Source organism: Anopheles merus, chromosome 2R (assembly GCF_017562075.2).
Source record: "Anopheles merus strain MAF chromosome 2R, AmerM5.1, whole genome shotgun sequence".
Lineage (NCBI taxonomy): Eukaryota > Metazoa > Arthropoda > Insecta > Diptera > Culicidae > Anopheles > Anopheles merus.
In genome coordinates this window covers 18,741,817-18,762,558 of record NC_054082.1, presented here as the reverse complement: position 1 = coordinate 18,762,558, position 20,742 = coordinate 18,741,817, and the positions used below count along the sequence as shown (strand labels likewise).

General features: G+C 50.7%; 4 protein-coding genes across 15 annotated transcripts in view; 1 reads left to right on the top strand and 3 right to left on the bottom strand.

Annotated features, from left to right (window-relative positions):
• LOC121589788 (B-box type zinc finger protein ncl-1) overlaps nt 1-11,034 on the bottom strand; it is a 28,114-nt gene extending 17,080 nt beyond the window's left edge. The window contains exons 1-6 of one of the 9 annotated variants that reach the window (XM_041908938.1): nt 5,510-5,960; nt 3,791-4,247; nt 2,937-3,524; nt 697-2,850; nt 401-564; nt 73-305 (exon numbers count right to left, since the gene is read on the bottom strand). In XM_041908938.1, the coding sequence (XP_041764872.1) occupies nt 73-305; nt 401-564; nt 697-2,850; nt 2,937-3,370 (2,985 nt within the window). In that variant the 5' untranslated portion in view covers nt 3,371-3,524; nt 3,791-4,247; nt 5,510-5,960. Of the gene's footprint in view, nt 1-72; nt 306-400; nt 565-696; nt 2,851-2,936; nt 4,248-5,033; nt 5,104-5,509; nt 5,971-7,457; nt 7,970-8,021; nt 8,313-10,105; nt 10,497-10,595; nt 10,745-10,927 lie in introns of those variants that run through there. The other 8 variants (XM_041908939.1, XM_041908931.1, XM_041908933.1 and 5 more) reach the window with 8 other exon arrangements.
• Nucleotides 10,574-14,389, top strand: LOC121589789 (anaphase-promoting complex subunit 4). 4 transcript variants are annotated; one of them, XM_041908941.1, is made up of 5 exons: nt 10,574-10,670; nt 11,242-11,415; nt 11,497-11,915; nt 11,988-12,133; nt 12,204-14,389. In XM_041908941.1, the coding sequence occupies exons 3-5, from the start codon at nt 11,672-11,674 to the stop codon at nt 14,121-14,123; spliced, it is 2,310 nt and encodes a 769-aa protein (XP_041764875.1). In that variant the 5' UTR covers nt 10,574-10,670; nt 11,242-11,415; nt 11,497-11,671; the 3' UTR covers nt 14,124-14,389. The 4 variants fall into 4 exon arrangements, with proteins under 4 accessions (XP_041764875.1, XP_041764878.1, XP_041764876.1 ...); XM_041908944.1 differs by lacking the exon at nt 11,242-11,415 and having other exon boundaries at nt 11,542-11,915; XM_041908942.1 differs by having other exon boundaries at nt 11,242-11,915.
• On the bottom strand, nt 14,246-14,993 carry LOC121589790 (40S ribosomal protein S14b). The gene has a single exon (XM_041908945.1). It carries the CDS (start codon nt 14,862-14,864, stop codon nt 14,406-14,408), a length of 459 nt encoding a protein of 152 aa, XP_041764879.1. The 5' UTR covers nt 14,865-14,993; the 3' UTR covers nt 14,246-14,405.
• A 3,285-nt stretch (nt 14,994-18,278) lies between these two features.
• Nucleotides 18,279-20,698, bottom strand: LOC121589282 (N-acetylglucosamine-6-phosphate deacetylase). Its single transcript, XM_041908056.1, has 5 exons — nt 19,695-20,698; nt 19,332-19,606; nt 19,043-19,261; nt 18,629-18,950; nt 18,279-18,560 (listed from the first exon to the last, which is right to left on the bottom strand). Exons 1-5 carry the CDS (start codon nt 19,921-19,923, stop codon nt 18,361-18,363), a joined length of 1,245 nt encoding a protein of 414 aa, XP_041763990.1. The 5' UTR covers nt 19,924-20,698; the 3' UTR covers nt 18,279-18,360.
• Nucleotides 20,699-20,742: the final 44 nt, after the last annotated feature.

Below are 20,742 nucleotides of genomic sequence, written 5' to 3'. Positions count from 1 at the left end.
CATTGTCAGCAGTAGCGATAGCGGCGGAACCCAGCAAACCCGCCACACCCGGATTTTTCCGGCTAACCATACCTTGACATAGGGACATTCGAACTCGGACTGCAGTTGCCCATCCTTCGAATAGCACGCGACGTGGAAGCGATTGCCGTGCGAATCGCCAATCAGCACGTCTCCAGCATCGGATATATCGATACCATTCGGGAAGCAGGTAATCTTCTCACTGCCGATACGATACTTGAACGTACCTTCTTCGGAGAATACGGCCACGCAATGTCCCTTGAAATCACACACGAAGAAATCGGTGCCTAGAAAAATTACCAGATCAGTTATCCAGCGTCAGTACTCTGCTATGCGCTGCCCGCAATAAACCAACATTAACCTACAAGCAGCCCAAACCTACCATTAATAGCTATGTCGGATGGTTCGCGCATAAAGTCGCTGCAATCAAACCAATGGATGAGATTGCCATCCTCACAAATGATGAACACGGTCGGCGAGACGCTGTCCACTGCTACGATTAACCCCTTGTTTGTAACGGCCAACCCAGCAACGATATCGATGTATCTAAAGCGAGGACGACAAGAAAGCTGTAATTAGCCACCAGTCGCAAGCGGCGCTGAGAAACGCCCCGATCATCCCCCTTCCGCCACAATGGTGTCCCAGCGGCCCAAACCCCCTCCGTATTTGTTAGCCCACCTGATGGCGATCTTCTTGATGAAATGGCCGTTCTTGGAAAAGATTTGCATCCGCGAGCGCTCGTTGCCCCGATCGCACACGACAAACTTGGCACTGGTGCGCATCACTGCCACCTTGCGCGGGTAAAACAGTTGACCCTCCTCCTTGCCCGGTACGCCGAACGAAAACTTGAATGTTCCGTTCTTTTCGAATATCTCGATGCGATGATTGTTCGTATCGGCCACCACGATTTCCTCGTCCACGCCGAGACAGAAACCGTGCGGCGAGTTGAACTGGCCCTTCGTTTGCCCGAGCGAGCCGAACTTGGTCCGAATCTGCATCGGCGTGGCCTTCGTACGCCCATTCACACACATCGATGGCTGGAAGCGGCTCATGGCCATATCGCTACCAGCCCCATTCATTCCTGGTCCATCTATGTTTGGCATGTTCGGTGGAACGGGCAGGATAGGAGATGTCGAGCCCGGCAGCACGCCGGGGAAATCGCTCATCATCGGTACACTGTCCAGGCTCGGGTGGGCCGAAAGCATCGCACCGTTGCTCATGTCCTGGCCGCCCATCGAGTACTTCGCGAGCGCCTGGATCGCGTGCTGGTTGCCGGAGATCAGGTCGGCCAGCGTAAAGTTGGGCGTAGCCCCACCGGCCGGCCCGGTGGCAGCGTTGCTGTTCACCACCGGCACAATCGAATCGGTCAGATCGTTCGACGCCGTTTCGCCGGCCAGATTTGCCAGCCGGTGAAGATTATACTCGGCGATGCTGGACAGCCCGGGCAGGGTGGTGGCGGGACCGGTACCGACGACCACGCCCGGCGACGGTGCGCCGCCACTCAGCGGATTGGGCGGGCCGGCAATGTTGGCCGCACCGGTCGCCGGTTCCGGGGTCAGCACGTTCGGCAGCATGTACGTGGTGCCGAGCGTCGATATGTCGCCGTCGAAGGACGATTGCATCGACGTTGGCAGCGAGATCGGACTGCTGGCCGTTACCGACGCGGTCAGCGGACCCTGGCTAAGCCCACAGCCGCCATTCACCGGCTGGTGGTGCGCATCGGCCACCATGATCGGCACGCCCGGGAGCGTGGGCGAGGGGGTCGTTTCGTTCACGCTGACCGGCAGCGACGATTCGGTGCGGAACTTGCCGAACAGTTCCGGCACGAGCTGCTCGAACTTCTCGTAGTTGCTCTGGAACTCGATCGAGAAGCTGACATCCACCTTCGGCGCGGTGACCATGACCTGGTTCAGCTGGGCGCATATCATGCTCTTCATGCTCAGCATTTCCGGCCCGTTCGCTTGATCCACCACCTTGCGGGCGTACTTGGCAGCGACCTCGATTTTCTCCACCGATTTCGCCACGTTGTCGTACAGGTCCATGATTTTCAGCTCGCGCTCGGAGTGCAGCTTTTCCAGATTTTTCAGCGCATTCTCCCGGCACTGCTCCAGCACCGCTTTGCAGCTCTGGTACGACTCGTTGATGAGGCCGCGCGCCGTCTCGTACTGGCTCTGCAGGTCGTGCAGGGACGATTCCAGCTTGCTCGTCGCCTGATTGCAGTACTCGATCTTCGACTTTGCCTCGCGCATCGAACACTCCAGCTCCTGGCGCATCGGCTTCTCGGCGTCGCTGATTATATGGTAGTTATGTTCACTACCTTTGTGATCGCCGATCAAACACTCATTGCACACCGGCGTCTGACAGTTGAAGCAGTAGTACTTCAGATTTTCCATCGAGTGCACCGGACAGTAGAGCGGCTTGTGAATGGCCACCTTCTCCGCCGATTTGCGCAGATCGGCCAGCTGGACCACCTTGTGGTCCTCGAAGCAGCGCATGTGCTGGTGCGCATACTCGCAGCTGGCGCACAGGAAGTTGGCACAGTCGTTGCAGCGGGAGATCGCCATCTCCTTGCTCTTGCACGAGGTGCACGCCAGCAGCGCCGGCTCGATGGTGGACAGATCGAGCACGTTGCTCAGAATGTAATCCTGATGCAGCCCGGCGGCACCCTTCGGACCGATGGGAGTCGCCTGTTTGCAGATGGTGCAAACTATCGTGCTGCCATTCCCGCCATCGAGACCCTTGTCGCCGGCACCCTCCGCCAGCAGCTTGTCCAGACAGCTTTCGCAGAACACGTGCAGGCAGGAGAGCACACGGGGCGAAGTGAACTTATTCCTAAAACGAAATCAGTTCGGATATTTATTTTTTTACTATTACCGTCACCTTCGCTCACAGGTGAGCAGTGCTTTCGGACAACTTACTTGCAAAGCGTGCAGTCCTGCTCCATCAAATCCGACAGGGAGCTGTTGTCGAGCTGAAAGTCACCGCCGGTGCTGCCATTCTCGCTCAGCGCACCGTTGCCCACGTTCTCGAGCTCCAGCATGTCGTCCAGCTTGAACACCTCGGGAAACATGCCGCTGCTGGTGCTGCTACCGTTGCTGCACACGCTGCTGCTGCTGTTGTTCGGCGACGATCCTCCCAACTTCGGCACGAGCTGATCCGCGCGCGGAGAAGCCGACAACACGGCACCGCTGGCTGGCGGCGCTTGCTGTAGGATCGCAACCGCGGCCGAGCTCGTGAGCGCCGTCGACGTGGCAGCTGCACTTGATACGGCCGGCAGACAACCGGCGCCCGGCGTACGCTCCACAGCACCGGTGACCAGCTCCGGAGGGTCCGCCACCACCGACGCAACCATCGATTGAATCGTAGCCCCAACGGACGCGGATGCAGCGGAAACGGCCACTTCCCCGCCGACGATCGACGACGTCGATACGGTCGACGATCCACCGGACGATGAGGTCGTCGACGACACTAGCGAACTTCCGCCGCTGTTCGCACCGGATTTACTACTGGTCGAGAAAGAGTACATCTCAGCAAGCGTCATACTAGCGCGCGCCCGGTACACCACAGCCTACAGCCACCACCTATACCGTGTGTTACTGGTCCCACCGCAACCACCACCGAACTGTAATCACTGTGTCTGTGTCTGTGTGTGTGTGTATGTTTGTGTGTGTTTTTCCGGGACGGGTACTTCAATCGCTCGAATACACGGGGCGATTACCGTCGTCCTCTGTAAGTCGAGACGCGCACGCTGACCGGCCGCAGGAAAACTTACTTGATGGTCCAGTGACCGATTCGCTAGGCCGATAGCAGTGTTGCCTGGGTAGCTTCCTCCCGTGTACAGAAGCTTCCCGTGATACTCCGAAAAAGGAAGAGTAAGGCGATGATGACACGTGATTCCCTCTTTCCCGTCGATTACTTTCTGCGCGATGATTTTACCGTTCAGGATATGCGTTCTTTTGGCTGCTGTTGCAATGGATGATGTTGTTTTTCTTTGGTACAGTCAAAACTCAGTCCAACTGGTTACGCTTTGTCTGCATGTGCTACACACAAACACACATACACCAGATGAATGCTATGGTTGCTATAATCGAATATCCAGTTCCGTAGCTCGGATCGTGTGGCCGATTGCTTTATGTGTTTCAACGATACTGGTTCCAGTGGTTTCTGCTTCTTGGTAAAACGTTTAGGCCTGCTGTTTTGCTGTGGGTGTATGCAGTTCAGCCCAAAATCTGGTGCACAAAAAGGGGAAAAAATAAATAGTAAAAATTAATCAATTGAAGTATGCACACGCAGCGATGTTGTGTAATGATGTAATTCCTTTTTTGTCCTTTTTACTCCCCCCGAAACCAGCACATAATCTTCAATACATTAAAACTAGTATCCGATACATGCGATAGGGACGTATCAAAAAGGGCACAAGAACAGGACGTTGTACAAGGACCTCCTCGCTAGTTGACTCCCAAACCGCTCGTGGAATGATATCGAGCAATAAACCATCATTGTAGATTACGTAAATCGAATCGAAGTCTTGCTTAGCAACTTCCTGTAGGCGAATGGGGGGGGGGGTTGCTTCTGGCAGCGGAAATAAACCCACCATCGAACGACCAGCAGCCTCATTTACATAAGCGCTAACGGGTCAAGCGGTGGAATGTTTTTGCTTGTCCCCCTTACTCCCATCGGTATATGATTGTCGTATCTCCTCTGCTGATGGAGGAATTTTGGTCACAAAGGCAATAAAAAGCTCAGCACTTGCCGACGGACGAACTCCGCCCAGCCGCAGAGTGCCCAATATTCCAACAATCGAAGCACTCCTGCGGAAAGAAAGGACCTCTCGAACGGAAAAATGTGCACCACGACAAACCACTAACTCGACTCGGAATCTAAGCAACCGCATAACCGACCGTTCGAGGATTTCGGTGCCACTACACGAGCTACACGTGCATGGGTCGATTTTGGAATCGATCCGGATAGAATAGCAATCCATTGTTTTACCCCCTCCCCCATTCGCACGTGACCTTTATCCAATGCTGTGCAGTTTCTAATGTCTTGTAATGTTCGCCTTCTGCAGGGCCCGTGTATTGAATAATAGCTTCATGAAATATAAATAACCCCTCAGCCGAGCCATATCGAATCATCTTCACAGGCAGCGTTTTTTCTGCAATGAACTGCAAGAATATCCATTGAAGAATTTGCACTTTTATTACACACACCGAAATGCACGGCCGTCATGTAAGGTCTACTGGCCCGTTGTTAAAATTCATCACAGTTGGCCATTTTTAATCCATTAAACACTCCAAAAATCTATTTAGAATAAATGTCCCGTCAATGGAGTTCAAAATGGCGATCAACTGATTGAATGACACCGCGCACTCGGGAAAAGCCAAAAAGCAAAGACATGCAAGAATCGCTTACAAAATGGGCATTTCATTCAGTTCAACGAACATCCAACGCCCAAAATGTCTACTATACTTCCATCCCCCCACACTCTTACCTGTTCAGAACAATTCAACAAATTCTGTCTATACCACTAACCACCAAAAAAGAGAGAACCGCGCAACAGTAAAGATTAAAAACTTGTCCAATGCAAGCGCAAAAAGGTTGAAAAGTAAAACACGTCCAGTCGGTACCAACGCTAGAAGTACAATGAGATGAAGCGGCCAATTTTCCAAATCACATCACCACTACCAACTCACACGCATACACACCATGACAACCGCGGTGCAAGCGGTGGTAGTGTGTGCTGGTGTGATCGAATTGTTCCCATTCGCTAAGTCGGATGACTGTGCGCCTCCATCTTGGGATAAGAAGGGAAAATCAAAGCAGCTCAGCTTCAGTTACCATAGAAATAGATGAATGGTGATGATGAGGATAGAATGAAGGATTCGTTTCTGGGGAAGGAAAATGCTCACGAAAAAAAGATAAAATTTACATTCATCATTTTAAATGAACATTTTGCATTGGCCTTTTTATGTTGACATTGTCAAGCCTCGTTAGTAAGTTTCTTTTTTTGAGTGATTAGTAGTAAATTTATATCCCGCTATGAAATAGGTCGTTGGGCCAAACGGCGAGGTAGCACAATGAGATGAAAAGTGATCCTGGATTTTTTTTTTTTTTTGTAGTTGCACTTACGATTCATTTGACAGTTCAATTAAACTCTTCGTTATTTTTTTCCTTTGCGAAAATTTTTAAATTAATTATACAAATTCATTAAATAGCAGGCGATTTGGTACAATTAGTGAGTTCAGACTAATGATGTGCTCTCTGGAATGCACTCCGATCTGATTCCGACTATTTTTAGCCCGATTCCGACTCGATTCGTCTGAATCGGAGTCGTCAGGGTCGAAGTCGCCCGGAGTTGTTTAGAGTCTTCCGGAGTCCGAAATCGGAGTGGTTCGGAGTCGTCCGGAGTCGTCCGGAGTCGTCCGGTGTCGACCGGAGTCGGAATTATTCAAAGTCCACCAGAGTCGATCGGAGTCTACCGGAATCGGAGTCGTTCAGAGACGGACTACTTCTACTTCAAACTACTCCAAACGACTCCGACCGACTCCGACCGACTCCAAACGACTCCAACTCCGGGCGACTCCGAAGGACCCCAGACGACATCGGACGACTCCGACTCCAAACAACTCCAGACGACTCTGGGCAACTCCATACTACTCCGACTTCGAACAACTCCAAACGACTCCGGGCGCCACCAGGCGACTCCGAACGACTCTGGGCGGTTCCGGACGGCTCCAGCCGATTCCGAACAACTCCGGATAATACTGGGCGGACCTACCTTCCGGAGTCGGCTCGGAAATTATCGGAGTCGGATCGGAGTCGACTCCAGATTTTTGTAAGCTTTACCCATCACTAGTTCAGACTGTATTCTTAATAAAAAAGTTTTTTTTCCATCTGCCAAACAACACAGCGTTGAGGTAAAACTACTTCCAAAATCATCGAAAATTTCATGATTTTCTGTTTTCAGTTTTGGTACAAGTAATTCCGGCCATGTTCTTTTGGTAGCCTCCTACGGTATCCTACATCCCCATTGTTGAAAAACTGTTTACTAGGGAATACAGTTCTACAACCTTCCACCGGCCGTCAGTGCAAACTGCAAAAGGATTAGCGGATACGAGCCCGCAACTAGGGCGTGTGTATGTGCACACCACCACACACGGGATACAATTCCGTATCCCCACAACCGTAGTAAGCGTTGACGAAGAACGTTCCTGCACCAATCTGCTGTGGGGAAAAATTGCATAACACCACCCCACCACCACCATTCGAACCGTGCGGCGCTGCCAAAGTGGAAGAGCCACACAACCCACAACGTTACATCGCGCGAGACGACGGCCTTTCTCTTTCTCTCTCTCTCTCTTTATCACACCCACACACACACACGCACAAAGTAATCAAATGTAAAGGTTACAACTGGAGAAAATTTTGTTCAAACACACCCTAAACGGGACGAGTCTTTCATAAGACAATAAATGTCCTTTTTGCAGCATTCTTTTTCCACTATTTTCACTGTTCGTGCACAGAAAAGATTAGAGACATTTTTACACTACAGCAGGGGAAGGCACACTGTTTGAGACGCATCGCGATCAACCTCCTATTGCTATTGCACAATAAAAAGGCAGCACATTGGTGGTGGCAATCGATATTTTCTTTCGCCTTTTTGCCATCAAAAACACATTCTGCTGCATGGATTACATAAATGATCACTGGTGGGCTCCTTGCGGTTCCTTGGGCTTGTACCTCGCACACACTGTCCTGTTACACTTTAAAGCTCGTTTTTTTAACAAAGTTTATCTATTTTACTGTGTTTTTAAGCTCACACATCTCGTACTGCTCCCGTAGCACTTCCTAACAGTCCACCGTTAATTCGTAGTAGTCCTTTGGCTGCTTCACACATTCAGAATCTTCAACAAAAAAAAAAAACCAAACGTGGTCGGCTACAGTTCCCGCAGGATCACTACCAGCAACAACAAAAAGTCGGTCAAGAAACAACATCCACGTACCACCACCAGCACACCATCACCACACCACGGTTGCTGTAGGACAACGATGACGACGACGACGGTCCGTCTGCTGCTGCTGATCCTAGTGGCTGCTGCCGTGTGAGTTAGCAACTATAGGCGGATAGGGCAGAAACAGCGTCTACCTAGACCTACCGTCGTATGCTGTTGTGTGTGCGTATTTCGTACCCTATATTACGTCGTGTTCTCCCTTCGCGAGCGAGAACGTGTTCCGGAGAGCACACACACGGAGAGCGAGAAACCGCTCTATTCTGCGTCGTCGTCGTCGTCGTTGCATGTAAACATACATGCGGTGCATGCAACGCATCTCCCTTTCCCGGCTGAGGCTGACAGCGGCATTCGGGTGTAAGGGGTGTGTGAGTGAATTGCATTGAATTACAGAATGAATCGCGCGTGTTTTTCTGCGATGCGAGAGCGATTTCGAAGATGCTCCGATTGGCTCCAAAATAGCAACGAGATTAAGGGAGTGTGTGTGAGAGAGAGAGAGAGAGAGAGAGAGAGAAAGAGAGAGAGAGACAGCAAAATGTTCCACCGCGAGAGAACAGGTAAACGTTTCCGACCAGCCAAAACGTTTCGGAATGGTCGCACATACTACTGCCCCTGTGGTGGAACAGGGCATCATTTCGTCTCAACCAGGGGGCCAGCTGAGAAGGGGGCGAGCGGGCAAAGGCAGCCGCCACATTTGCGTGCTAATCCGCCCTGCTGGTGTGCTGTGGCTGCATGTTTTTGGTCTTTCTTTAACAACGACAAAACAAGCGAAAAAAAAAAGGGAAAGAAGTTTACCGCGAGCTATTGCTCGGCACAGCCAACGTGATAGTTTAATGGGATGTGTGAATTGACGCACAGTGGTGTGCAAAAAAAGGGTCCCATCCCAACGACACACACTTTAGGGGGGAGTGTGCCGTCCTTGAAGGTTGTACGGGAGGAAGGAAAAAGAAGCACCACGCGCCAAGCCCCTCCAAATCGTGGCCGGTGGAAGGAAAAAAATCATACCATTTAATTGCTTCCCACCACCATCACTGTGAAATGTCAAGCAACGTGGTTAAAAAAATACACTAATTAAACTCTGTCTCTTCCACACAAACACACACAGTCAGGAGGAACACGTACAGGGAGAACATACGAGATTTGGTGGAGCGTTTTTTTTCCTATCGCGGAACGGGCCAGAACTATTTTTAAATCAGCGTGCCATTTTAAAATGCGCTTCTCCCAACACACCGGGAAAGACAGGCGAACGGTGAAAACAAAATTGGACTATTTCCTTCTTTCCACCTCCATCTTCCTAATCCCACCCGCTCCACTTGCGTGTGGCACCGCTGCGGCTTTGTTTTGTAATCAGATTTTGAAGGATTTTTGTCTCTAATAGAGCAGTAGGCCTGGTTTAGCAGAATCAACGAAACAGAAACATAACCTTACTTTGGAAGGAAAAGCAAAGCACTTGCGCAATCTGCCAATGCTTTTGTGTACCTCGGTACAGTCCATTCCGAACCACGTTGTGAGATGTAGCGTGTATAAAGCACGGGACGTTCGTTTCCAAACCTATTATTACACGTGTGTACGTGTGAACGATCGGTGGGTCAGCAAATGTTCCGAACAGCATACAGTACAACATGGTCTCACCGTCGTACAAATACCGCATGGTCGCGTTTTATGCTGCTGCACGCGTATTGGTTACAGCCTGTTTGTACATTCCCTTTTCACGTATCCTTCCGCAGCAGATTCGCGCGCGCATTACTAAAATCACGCTCATTATTGCTCGCATACCACTATCGTTCACCTTTTTTGTGTTCGCACCAGACACTCACTCACACACACACACACACACGGGCGCAAACACGCGGAAAAGTGCGCACACTGTCAATGAGGCACACGGTTCGGACAAACGCATCGCAGCATCTCCATCATCACCATCATCATTGCTCATTAGCCCGATTGAGTTAGAATAGCACCATACGCACACACACACACATACGAGCGCACAGGCACACACTTTTGCGAACGTCACACCTTTCTTCTTGGTTTCTCTCACCCCCCACCCCGCCCCTTCCTCCATGGGTTTTTCGTACCTTCTAACACTCGTTCGGCAGGCACGCGCGCGTGCGACGTAAACTAGCGTGCGTGTGTCGGCACGGCCGGGGAGAAAGGTGTGTGCAGCGAATATTACTGCGACAGTTAAAAGCGTTTGATGAGAGGAGGACTGTTGCCGTCGCGAAACGGCGGTATATCTTTTTCACTCTACGCCACACAGCAACAACAACAAAAAGAGCTAGCAAAAGGGACGAAAACGCATGGCGCTCCGTTTGCGCAGCATGAAAAAAACAGGGGCGCGCTACAGTCGCGGCTAGAAGATAAAATCGATAGCAAATTTTGATGGGGAGGTGGGGGGAAAGCCACCACCTTTTCTGCCAACCCTTTCACGTACTCAGACACACGCGCACACACACAGTTCTGTTCTGACTAGCGTAGCTAGGAAAAAGCACACACCACAAATCAATCATTCTCGGCTTAAAATCACAGTCGGCACTGTGTGAAGGTACAGCACAAATTCGCACATACCGTAGGGGCCTGAAAAATGTCCCCCGTGCCGCAGAACTTTACACTTCCGGTCGGACCCGCTGGCGTGATTGGGATGTAAGTGCACACAAGCTGAAGCTGTGATTTGTTTTCCCCTCTACCGTCGAGCACGCTCTGGGAATTGGGGTGGGGAGGAAAACTCGACTCGATTGCATCACCGCTGGGGCCTGTAGCAGTTCCCGTGCTCCACCACACTATTCCACACTCCACCACCAGCACTTACTACCAACCTGCGGGACAGTTCCGGCAAAATGGCACAGCTTGTGCTGAGCCCGTGAAATTGTGCAAAAAAAATGTGCGGAACACCAATTTACCTGCATCCTGTAGTTGCGGTGAAAAAATCCCGACCGTGTAAAATCTCGACCTCCTGTGTCACCCTTGCTTGCCCAGCGATGTGCTTCGGCGCACTCGTACATCGGTGCAGGTTGGGGCAGACCGTCGCCTTATGACGTTTCGCGACATTTGACGTTTTGCAGTTTGTGCGCCGTTCGCGATTTCAAACCGTTCAAGAGCTGTTTTTTTCAATGTAAACATGCTTAGTAAAAAGAAAAAAATCTTGCTTTGTCCATTTTTTATCAAAAGAACGTATTGAGTACTTAAATTTGATAAGTAAAATGCTTTAATTTAGCAACGTGCGCCAGGTGTACGCAAACCATCACGATCCAGTGTGACTGACAGCCGGTACCGGTTGAAATGGCGATTCACAGCTGATTTGAAAAAGCGTACCCGGAACTGTAATTGCCCAAAAGCAACCGCTCGGGGCTTGTAGCGCTGTAAACAATCAACATTCCAATGAAAAAGGGTAAATTTGTGTCGGAAACCATTGCATCGTTCATTATGCTAACTATTTGCTTCTATTAATTCTATATTGATGCTTATTTAGCACTTTCGAAATTCTACTCATTAATTACATTTTGACTGGCGTTAGTGTCCCTACAACTACAACGCGCCAAACAGTTGCCGGCGTCTTGAGCAAAGTGTCCAGCAAATCCGAACGCTTGCCGGCATCCAATGTGAAGGGAGCTAATTTTTAAAGTTTAGAAATTAAAAGCTTCACCATGGCCAACCAGTACGGAGCGAGTCGAAATCTCATGAAGCAAACGTGCAACAAGAACGTCGGCACCAGGGTGGACGTGCTGAAGTGGAGCCAAGAGATGGATCTGCTCGCGATGGGCACGGAAAAGGGCGAGGTGCTGCTACACCGGCTCAAATGGCAAAAGGTGTGGCAGCTAAGCCCACCGGAAGAGGGCCTCAAGGTGCGGGGCTTGGCATGGCGACCGTGTGAGAAATTCATCGCAATCGGTAATGCTTGCCAAAGGTTGGTTAGGTGGACTGTAAGAAAGAGATTACTAATTATGCCTTGCTTTGTCGTAGGTTACAGCAACGGCACTATCCTGCTGGTCGATTTGGAAACGAAGGAAGAAATTCACAGCTTCTCTGTGAAGCAGGACATCACCTGCCTGACCTGGACGGAAAACACGGACGAAATAGGCACCGACGATGTCAGCCACAGCTCGGTGGTAAGTGGCGAGGCGTGGATATGGCATCGTAAAGCAAACATCACCAACGCCCCTCCTCGTTTCCTTCCAGACCAGTCACACAAAGTACCTGCCGGAGCTGCCCGTGCTCAGCTCGCTGTCCTCGTCGGCCAAGCCGATCAATCCGAACCGTAGCAGCTACTGCTCGAAGCACATTCTTTGCATTCTGCTCATCGGAACGGTGGCCGGTACGGTGCATCAGTCCGCCCTCGGCATGCTGCCGTGCGGCAGTGTCGATGTGTTTGGCGCGCTGGGCCTTCCGGCGACCGCGACGGCCCGCATCCGCGAGCTCAAGATGACCCACGACTACAGGCAGCTGATCGTGGGCCTGCAGCAGGACGATACGCTCCAGGTGATCGTGCTGGAGAACGGTGTGCTGCACCGGTACGCGCCGGCCGTACTGAACCTGGCCCTCAAGCACGCCCAGCTGCTGGGCGCCATGGCGTACATTAGCGAAACGATCGACTGCATCATCGAGGCGTGGGAAACGGTACTGCTCGAGATGGACAACAAGCTAACGAACTACGCGAAGGACCAGCCGGACGGGTCGATATCGGCCGACTTCCTGGAGCTGCTCATGTTCGGCACCGCGTCACCCTCGCTCGAGCAGTTCCTGCTGCGCGATCTCACCGAGAAGGGGCTGCGCAAGCTCGGCTACAGCATCGAGCTGAGCTACGTCACCATCCAGCGGCTGGTGGTGAAACCGCTCTACACCGCGATCCACGCCGTGTTCTACCATCTGAACGCGCTGGACGGGATGCTGCGCAACCGGTTCTACTACGGCACGCTGATGCGCGACACGGCCAGCGCGTCGGAATCGCTGCGCAGCTGCGGCGCACTGCTCATTAAAGCGCACGAGCTGCAGCAAACGATCGATGCGTCCAAGCGGGACTTTAAAATCTTCTTCCGCTGGCTGTACGTGGTAATAGTGCGCGTGATGGATGAAACGTTGCAGGAAAACCATCCCACCATCACGCAGCGCGAGATACACTATTTGGCGCAGTTTTTGAGCAACTTTGACACGGTGGCGCAAAGTGCGGCGGACCAGCAGGAGGGCCGCGGGATGATCGAATCGCGCCGCAAGTTCAACCTCGAACGCGTTGGCCAGTACCTGGAGGACAAACCGCTCGTTCACCCGATGGCGAACGATGGGGAGGAGAACGAGTGGAAACGATTGCTGGCGCAGAACGAGTGCTTGCGCCAGTGCGGTGCAATCTTTCCGCACCACGAAAACATGTCGCTGCTGCAGCAGCAAAAGCTGCTCAAGCAACAGATCGAGCAGCTGTTCGGCCAGCCGGAGAAGGTGGTAGGGGCGGACTACAAGCAGAAGAATCTGCTCACGATACACGCACCGGCCGGCACGGATGTCCGAGCGTTTGCCTTTGCCACCCACCAGCGGGACAGCGTGACGCTGCTCGCGATCGTGCAGTCGAGCTGCAGCCTGCTGCTGGTGGAATGTTTTAACGACGGAGGATTCAAAACCGTGCGGCTGCACTTTGAGGAAAAACCGTACTTTGATCAGCGGTTCGACGCCATCGGTACGCTATCCTTTCACCATGTGGATTTCTACGACGAGGACACGCTATCGCTGCTGTTGCGCGCTCAGGCAGCGGGCGAGGAGCGAACGGTCAGCTGTTACTTTTTGCAGCTAAATCTGGGCGCGGTGCGTGAGTTTCTCGCTACGGTGGAGGCGCGCGAGTACATGCAGACCGTTAAGGAAGATGCGGCCGGCTGCCATGCGATCAATGCGTACACCCTGATCGACGAAAGCTCGCTCAAGCTGCTGGAGAGTGCGGACGGGCACAGGATCGCGGTGTCGGGCAAGCGGAACGTGATAGCGGTGCTAGCTGAGTCGCTGAAAAACGTCCGAGTGTACGATATGGATGCGCAGGAGGATGAGGAAGATTTGCTGGATACATCGTCGCAGATCAACAGCAGTCTCGAGAACAGCCAGGAGTCGGTGCAAGCGTGAATGAGCACGGCAGAAGCTAGGATACTAGGAAGTACAATAAATGGAAGTTCGAATGTCTCGAAAACCTCTGAACAATGTGATACATCAACCGTCGAGAACAAAGACCCACAAACTCTCCAGAGTTGGTCGGTTGTTGCTTTATGGTTTATTAATCATTCGCCACAACCGAATACGCCGCAATGCTCCGTAACTGAATATCCTTGCAGGGTAAGTAGTACATCCGGAACCACCGCCGCCACCACCAACCAGCCAGGGGAAGGGGTTGCCAACAAGTTGGCACGCTTACAAACGACGTCCACGACGACCACCCTTGCGGCGGGTAGAATCCGACGGGATCGGGGTCACATCCTCAATGCGGCCGATCTTCATCGACGAACGGGCGAGCGCACGGAGCGCCGACTGGGCACCCGGACCGGGCGTCTTGGTGCGGTTACCACCGGTAGCGCGCAGCTTGATGTGCAGTGCGGTAATGCCGAGCGATTTGCACTTCTCGGCCACATCCTGGGCGGCCAACATAGCGGCGTACGGCGACGCTTCGTCACGATCGGCCTTCACCTTCATGCCGCCCGTCACCCGGGAGATGGTTTCCTTGCCGGACAGATCCGTCACATGCACGAACGTATCGTTGAAGCTGGCGTAGATGTGTGCCACGCCGAACACGACCTCACCGTCGCGGACCTGCGGGCCGAGCGACACCTGCACCTCTTCCTTCGCGACCTTATTCTTGCGAGACGGAGCCATGGCTAAGCGTCGGGCAGCTTGCTAACGAGCGGGGACGTGTTTTTTCGCCTGAAATTGAAACAGCGCGCGAGCGTCGATGTTGCACGGTTAGGTGGATAGCGGAAAAGAGGGAATTTTATTTTCATCATGCTTTCGTTTGTTTGGCCGGTTGTCAAATTTAACGTGTTCGGTTGTGTCAACAGAGTGACCAGAAATACCGATTTATCTGTATTCCTACCGATTTTTTATATGCCTACCCTACGGACAAAGAGCGGGTAATTTTTATCATGGTGTGCGTAAAAACCTAGAGTTAAGCCGATGGAAGATTTTCTAGGCTTAAAAAAGGGGGCGGGAACGGGTACCACGGTTCTCTCCCGCTCCCATGTAAAATACACGGTGCGCTCTCTCAATGCTCGCGCCCATACGCGAGCATCCTTTCGTGTGCTTGTGTTAGTTTCTTTCGTTCAGCGATCGCCCAAGCGCCACAGATTAAGCTTAAACGACTGGAAAATTGAATATCCATATAAAAAAAATGAAAGCTCCACAGCTTCATTGGTTTGATCAATAGATGGCGTATTACAACTCATCTTTATATTGCTATCCTTTTCTTGCAATGTGTTTCGCTATTATACCTATTATATAGCCTTCTAACTTTCCGAGCAAAAATCTATATGAATGGCCGTGTGGTCAGATACGTGGGTATCCACACCAACGACCATTACTCAAATCTCACTTGCTTCAGTACTGGTGGTTTCCGTTGGAGTTTAGTATTTAAACAATCGTATCGCCGTTCTAGTTCTAGCGATGCATAACTTCAATGCGAAACCATACAACAGTACAGAGGAAATGAGAAAGCTCTCCTCCAAGCGATGAAGCTCAACTGGTTGGGGTATCCCACCAACAGATAGCGCCACCAGCTTTTTTGCTATTTTTAGAATGCATGAGTCGTTTGGCGTCTGCTAAACGAAGTCTTTCTATATTCCGTTTAGGTAGAGAACTTGAGTCGTTTAGAAGCCGTTTAGTGGTCGTTTAGTGGATTTGTGGCACTTGGGAGATGACCGCCCTAAAACTACCGATTTTCCATTTATCCTACCGAAAATCACAGATATTTGATTTTTCATTCGTTTAAGCTTAATCTGTGGCGCTTGGGATGCTGTTTCAAGGATTTTTAACCTCATTTGTTACTTATCGCGCTGATGCACGTTTGTTTGCCTGGAACTTTTTATCTGTTAAAATTTAATGTTCATAATAAGTAGAAAATGTCAGTTGAATGGATTCCGAGAATTGCTCGTCAAAGAAAATCATTTAAATTTGAATTTGCATTTCGCTGTCGGCGGTTAAAGCTTACCCGACACACAAAGAGAATGAAATTTCCAGGCGAGGGATAGGTAGAAACACACGGTGGGGGTCCGGCCCATGATCGGATCCGAAGTCCGTTGTTTTGGGCTGAAAATTAAAAATGGCGGATGGAGCGCTACAACAGAGAGAATGCGCTCTCTTGTTCCTTCTTCTTCTTTTTGGCACAACAGCCGCTGCCGGTCAAGGCCTGCCTGTACCCACTAGTGAAGTGGGCTTGGCTTTCAGTGACTTATTGCTACCATAGCAGGATAGTCAGTCCTACCTATGGGGAATCGGTCTATTCGGGGCTTGAGCCCATGATGGGCATGTTATTAAGTCGTTCGAGTTGCCACTGTACCACCAGACCGGCGCTCTCTTGCATGCCTTTAAAACACACGAGACGCTCTCACTGAAAAGAACGCTCGATCGCGCTGTTTCATTGTATTTTCCTTATACCCTTTCCTTTCCGTTTCTTTCGGCATGCGCTGCGCTGAATTGGTACCCCACTTCCCAAATAGCCAGCTTGTACTTTATAGCTGATTTAGGGCTGTTTAACGAAAAATCGTTCCGATGTCGTACTTTGTGGCTGATTAAGAGATAGACGGTACTTTGCGGAACTATGGAGCTTTTTAACAGGCACATGGTACTCTTTGGAACTTTGCGGCTGATTAGCACTATGTGTAGGGTTCATGATAGAACTTTAAGGCTTGTTAAGAGTGTGTATCGAACTTGGTGGAACTTTATAGCTTTTTAATGCATGGCATCGGTACAAGGTGGATCTTGTCAAAGTGTCAAAGAGAGACGCCGTCAATCATCTCATTGCTGCTGCACAAGTTAGATTCGTTAATTGAAAAATGAATATTGAGTGAAGTGATTATGAATTATCAGTAAATTGTGTAAAATTTTGAGTAATTCATCAATACAAAGCATTTAAAAATATACATATGTGTTTAAACGAAACAAATCTTGTTGTTTATTTCACCGATGACGCTTGCTTGAAAATAAAACACAAAGAAAAATAATCCCTGGCATCGTGGCATAAGGAAGCTGCTTAGGCGCTGTTTTAAAGACCCACATAGAACATTGATGCTGTTTATCTACTGCAAAAGGCGAATTAGAGCAGCGATCTTTAGCGTGCCAAAATGAGCTGCTTAAGCAATTCTGGCTATTTGGGGAGAAAGCTCTCCTCCAAGCGATGAAGCTCAACTGGTTGAGGTATCCCACCAACAGAGAGCGCCACCAGCTTTTTTGCTATTTTTAGAATGAATGAGTCGTTTGCCGTCTGCTAAACGAAGTCTTTCTATATTCCGTTTAGGTAGAGAACTTGAGTCGTTTAGAAGCCGTTTAGTGGTCGTTTAGTGGATTTGTGGCACTTGGGGTGGAGCCCCAAGAAAAAGAACTTGCCACCACTGAGAAAAAAGTATGAGCATCTTAGTCTTTCTTTGGCTTAGAATTCCTAGAGCAATTTTCAGATCGACTCTTCAGAAAAACCTTCATTTGTGTAATCGCTGAACCAAATCTAATCCGTATTCTTGATAAAGGATGCATATTCTCATGAGATGGAACTTTGATTTTGCGCATTAGTACCCAACCCCCCCCCCCCCTTCCGCTCAACACTTCTTTCGCTTTTACTTTTTTTAACTCAGTTAAGTTTCGAGTTTTAACCTACCGAAAACTACCGATAAAATTTTGATGCGCCTACCGAAAACTGTCAAAATAATCTGGCCACACTGTGTGTCAAAGCGGGCGGTGGCTGCGTACGTGCAGGGCGCCTGTATGTACCTTGGGCGGAAATTGCGGTTCGAAATTGTTGTTTATTCGTTACAGCAATTTTCTCCACCAAGAAAATGTAAGAAAAAATACACATTTCCTCGTTAGGATGGACACGGCGCAATCAAACTGTCTACAAATATCCACTAGCTTCTCCCGCTCAACCGACCCACTAACAATAACAAACGGTAAAAGGCCGAACAGAGATATCGGTGGAGCCATCTATTGGTGGGAGATAGTACTTCGATACAAACCTTCGGTGATTCAAAAGTTTCGCAAAAAAACGATCGAAAATCCCCCTATCCAATTTCCTTTACTACGCGTAGGCACATGGCTTGACTAAATGGTTTTATTTAAATGTATATCGATATATTGTCCTCATGGTTTCAGCACAAACGGCACAACCTCTTTACAACGCATTTGAATCAACGCCATTCGCTCGATAGACACACTCTCCCGCTATCCAGGTAGATTGCACGCTCAACTCATCATTCAGCATCACGAAATCGGCATCCGCACCATAGTCCAGCGTCCCCTTACGCTTCTCGATGCCTATACACCGGGCCGGATGCAGTGAAGCGGCCTCCAGCGCATACTCGATCGAGCAATCTACGAACGAAGGCAATAAAAGCATTACATCAGCTCTGCATTCCAACATGACGCCACACTATACTTACTGGAAGCCTTTTTGAAGAACCGAATACACTCATCCATCGGTGCAATGCTACCGCAAAGTGTGTTCGTCCCGGCCACGTACGCTCTCCCTGACCGGATTTCTATCTCCATCTGCCCGATACGATGGCGCCCCTCCGCCAGCCCCATGGCCGAGATGGCATCTGTCACGAGGATCAGCCCGCTCGGGTGCGTTTTGTACGCGATGCGCAGCGCGGCCGGATGCGTATGGACGCCGTCGGAAATGATGCCAAAGTATACGAGCGCATCGCGTGGAATGTTGTCCGTCGTAAGCAACCCCACCAGACCGGGATCGCGATGATGAAACTGTAACCATACAACAACGGAAAATGTTCAATGTCCTTTTTAAAGTAACACCCCCCAACACGAGTTGCGTGGGGGAAACTGTTATCTTCTACCGGAAGCATCGCATTAAACAGGTGCGTGATGAGTCTTGCGCCGTGCTGTACCGCGTTCTCGCCATCGCTCAAGTTCGCCATCGAGTGGCCGACCGATACCGTGATACCGTTGTTGCTCAGCTCCTGTATCACTTCCGCAGCGCCTGCCTTTTCCGGTGCGAGCGTTATGATCTGCACGTTGTCCATCGACCCGTAAACCTCACGCACCGTCGCCATACCCTTCGAACAGAACAGTGGAAGCGTGTTAGTGTGGTTTAGCCGTTTTTTCGTGCGTCAGCTTCTTTCCTACCTGCTCAAACTCTTTGATGCATTCCGGCGGATGGGCGCCCTTTTTGTCGGTGTTTATAAACGGTCCCTCCACGTGGCACCCGAGGACGGTCGCTCCATGCCGCCCGCCCGCCGACCGAGGAATGCGGGGCAGCACGGCGTGATACGTTTCGGGCGGCGAGGTAACAAGCGTCGGGCAGAACGAGGTAACACCGTGGGCCAGCAAACCTTTGGCAACCTTCAGCACTCCCTCCTGGACCGTTTCCACGTCGAACGAAAAGTCGACACCGTATCCACCTTGAAATATATATGTGTGTGTGTGTGTGTGTGCATGATGGTTCAGAAACTACAAAGCGCACAAACATCAAAGTAGGCCAACTATTACCATTGATTTGTAGATCTATAAACCCGGGCGCTACGATGCTCCCGCCGCAGTCAATCTGTACATCGGCCTGCCGCTTCTCGTCGAAAAACACTTTCTCCGGGTCGATGATCTTGCCACCCCGCACCCAAACGTCGTCCTCCACCAGTCGGTGATTGCGTAGTACGCGACAGTTCCGAAACTGGGTCAGCTTCTTATCCGCGTCCGCCAGGGCTACGGTGCTGGAGGACATGGTGGCGTTTTCAGGGACAAAACCGGACACACTACACACTACACTACACGCGTCTAACGAGCAAAGTCCACACCGTATGGCTTGTATCGGCCCAGTACTACGCAAAGTTCACATTAATTGAACTTCTTCTCTGCAGGATGGATCAATTCGGGCAGAGCTGGCGAGGTTTGTCTGCTCTACGCTCGAGGGTGATGATGCGCGTGTTGCTTTGTAGCAAGTGCAACAGGCTGGCTACACGCAACCGACACAGCTCTGGTGGCGACCTTCTAGCGCGCTGCGAACGTAAACAGAAGATCCTTCGGCGGCAAACGAGTGCGGGCAACTGAGCGCGATAACCATTTTCGCATGATATTTGCTCTTTATAAGCACAAGGCCAAACGCACGCGTAAAGTTCTGTTGCCTGGTTGTGCCTATCCCCTCCCCACTATGCTGCTACTACTCATTTCCACCCGTGCAGTAGTAACCCGATCATCTGGCTCTAAGATTTACTTTTTTGGTCGCCTTTTTTCGGTCAGATAACAACCACCAGAGAGAGAGAGCTTATCTTTGTGGACAACTGATCGTCGCGCAAAACCACACCGCGATCTGATTTCTGGCGATTAGATGGTGGGCTGGTTTAGGCTAGACTGACGCTCCTTACTGATAACTTACGATAGGAAATAACCTACTAACAAACGGCGGTGATGATCGTGCTCATAAATCTTATCTACGATTGATGCGGTTTTGCTTTGTTTTGGATGAAGCTTCCTATCGTATGGGCACACACACACACACACCCATACCAACAGCAGTGAGCCGCTACACCACAGATGTCAACGG

Excerpts from the sequence above, each read along its gene's own strand:
- LOC121589789 (XM_041908944.1), top strand. The coding sequence starts at position 11,672 with ATGGCCAACCAGTACGGAGCGAGTCGAAATCTCATGAAGCAAACGTGC. Across the intron at positions 11,916-11,987 it reads TGAGAAATTCATCGCAATCG|GTTACAGCAACGGCACTATC; the intron begins GTAATGCTTGCC and ends GCTTTGTCGTAG. Across the intron at positions 12,134-12,203 it reads ATGTCAGCCACAGCTCGGTG|ACCAGTCACACAAAGTACCT; the intron begins GTAAGTGGCGAG and ends GTTTCCTTCCAG.
- LOC121589790 (XM_041908945.1), bottom strand. The coding sequence starts at position 14,864 with ATGGCTCCGTCTCGCAAGAATAAGGTCGCGAAGGAAGAGGTGCAGGTG.
- LOC121589282 (XM_041908056.1), bottom strand. The coding sequence starts at position 19,923 with ATGTCCTCCAGCACCGTAGCCCTGGCGGACGCGGATAAGAAGCTGACC. Across the intron at positions 19,607-19,694 it reads TATAGATCTACAAATCAATG|GTGGATACGGTGTCGACTTT; the intron begins GTAATAGTTGGC and ends ATATATTTCAAG. Across the intron at positions 18,561-18,628 it reads GTTCTTCAAAAAGGCTTCCA|ATTGCTCGATCGAGTATGCG; the intron begins GTAAGTATAGTG and ends CTTCGTTCGTAG.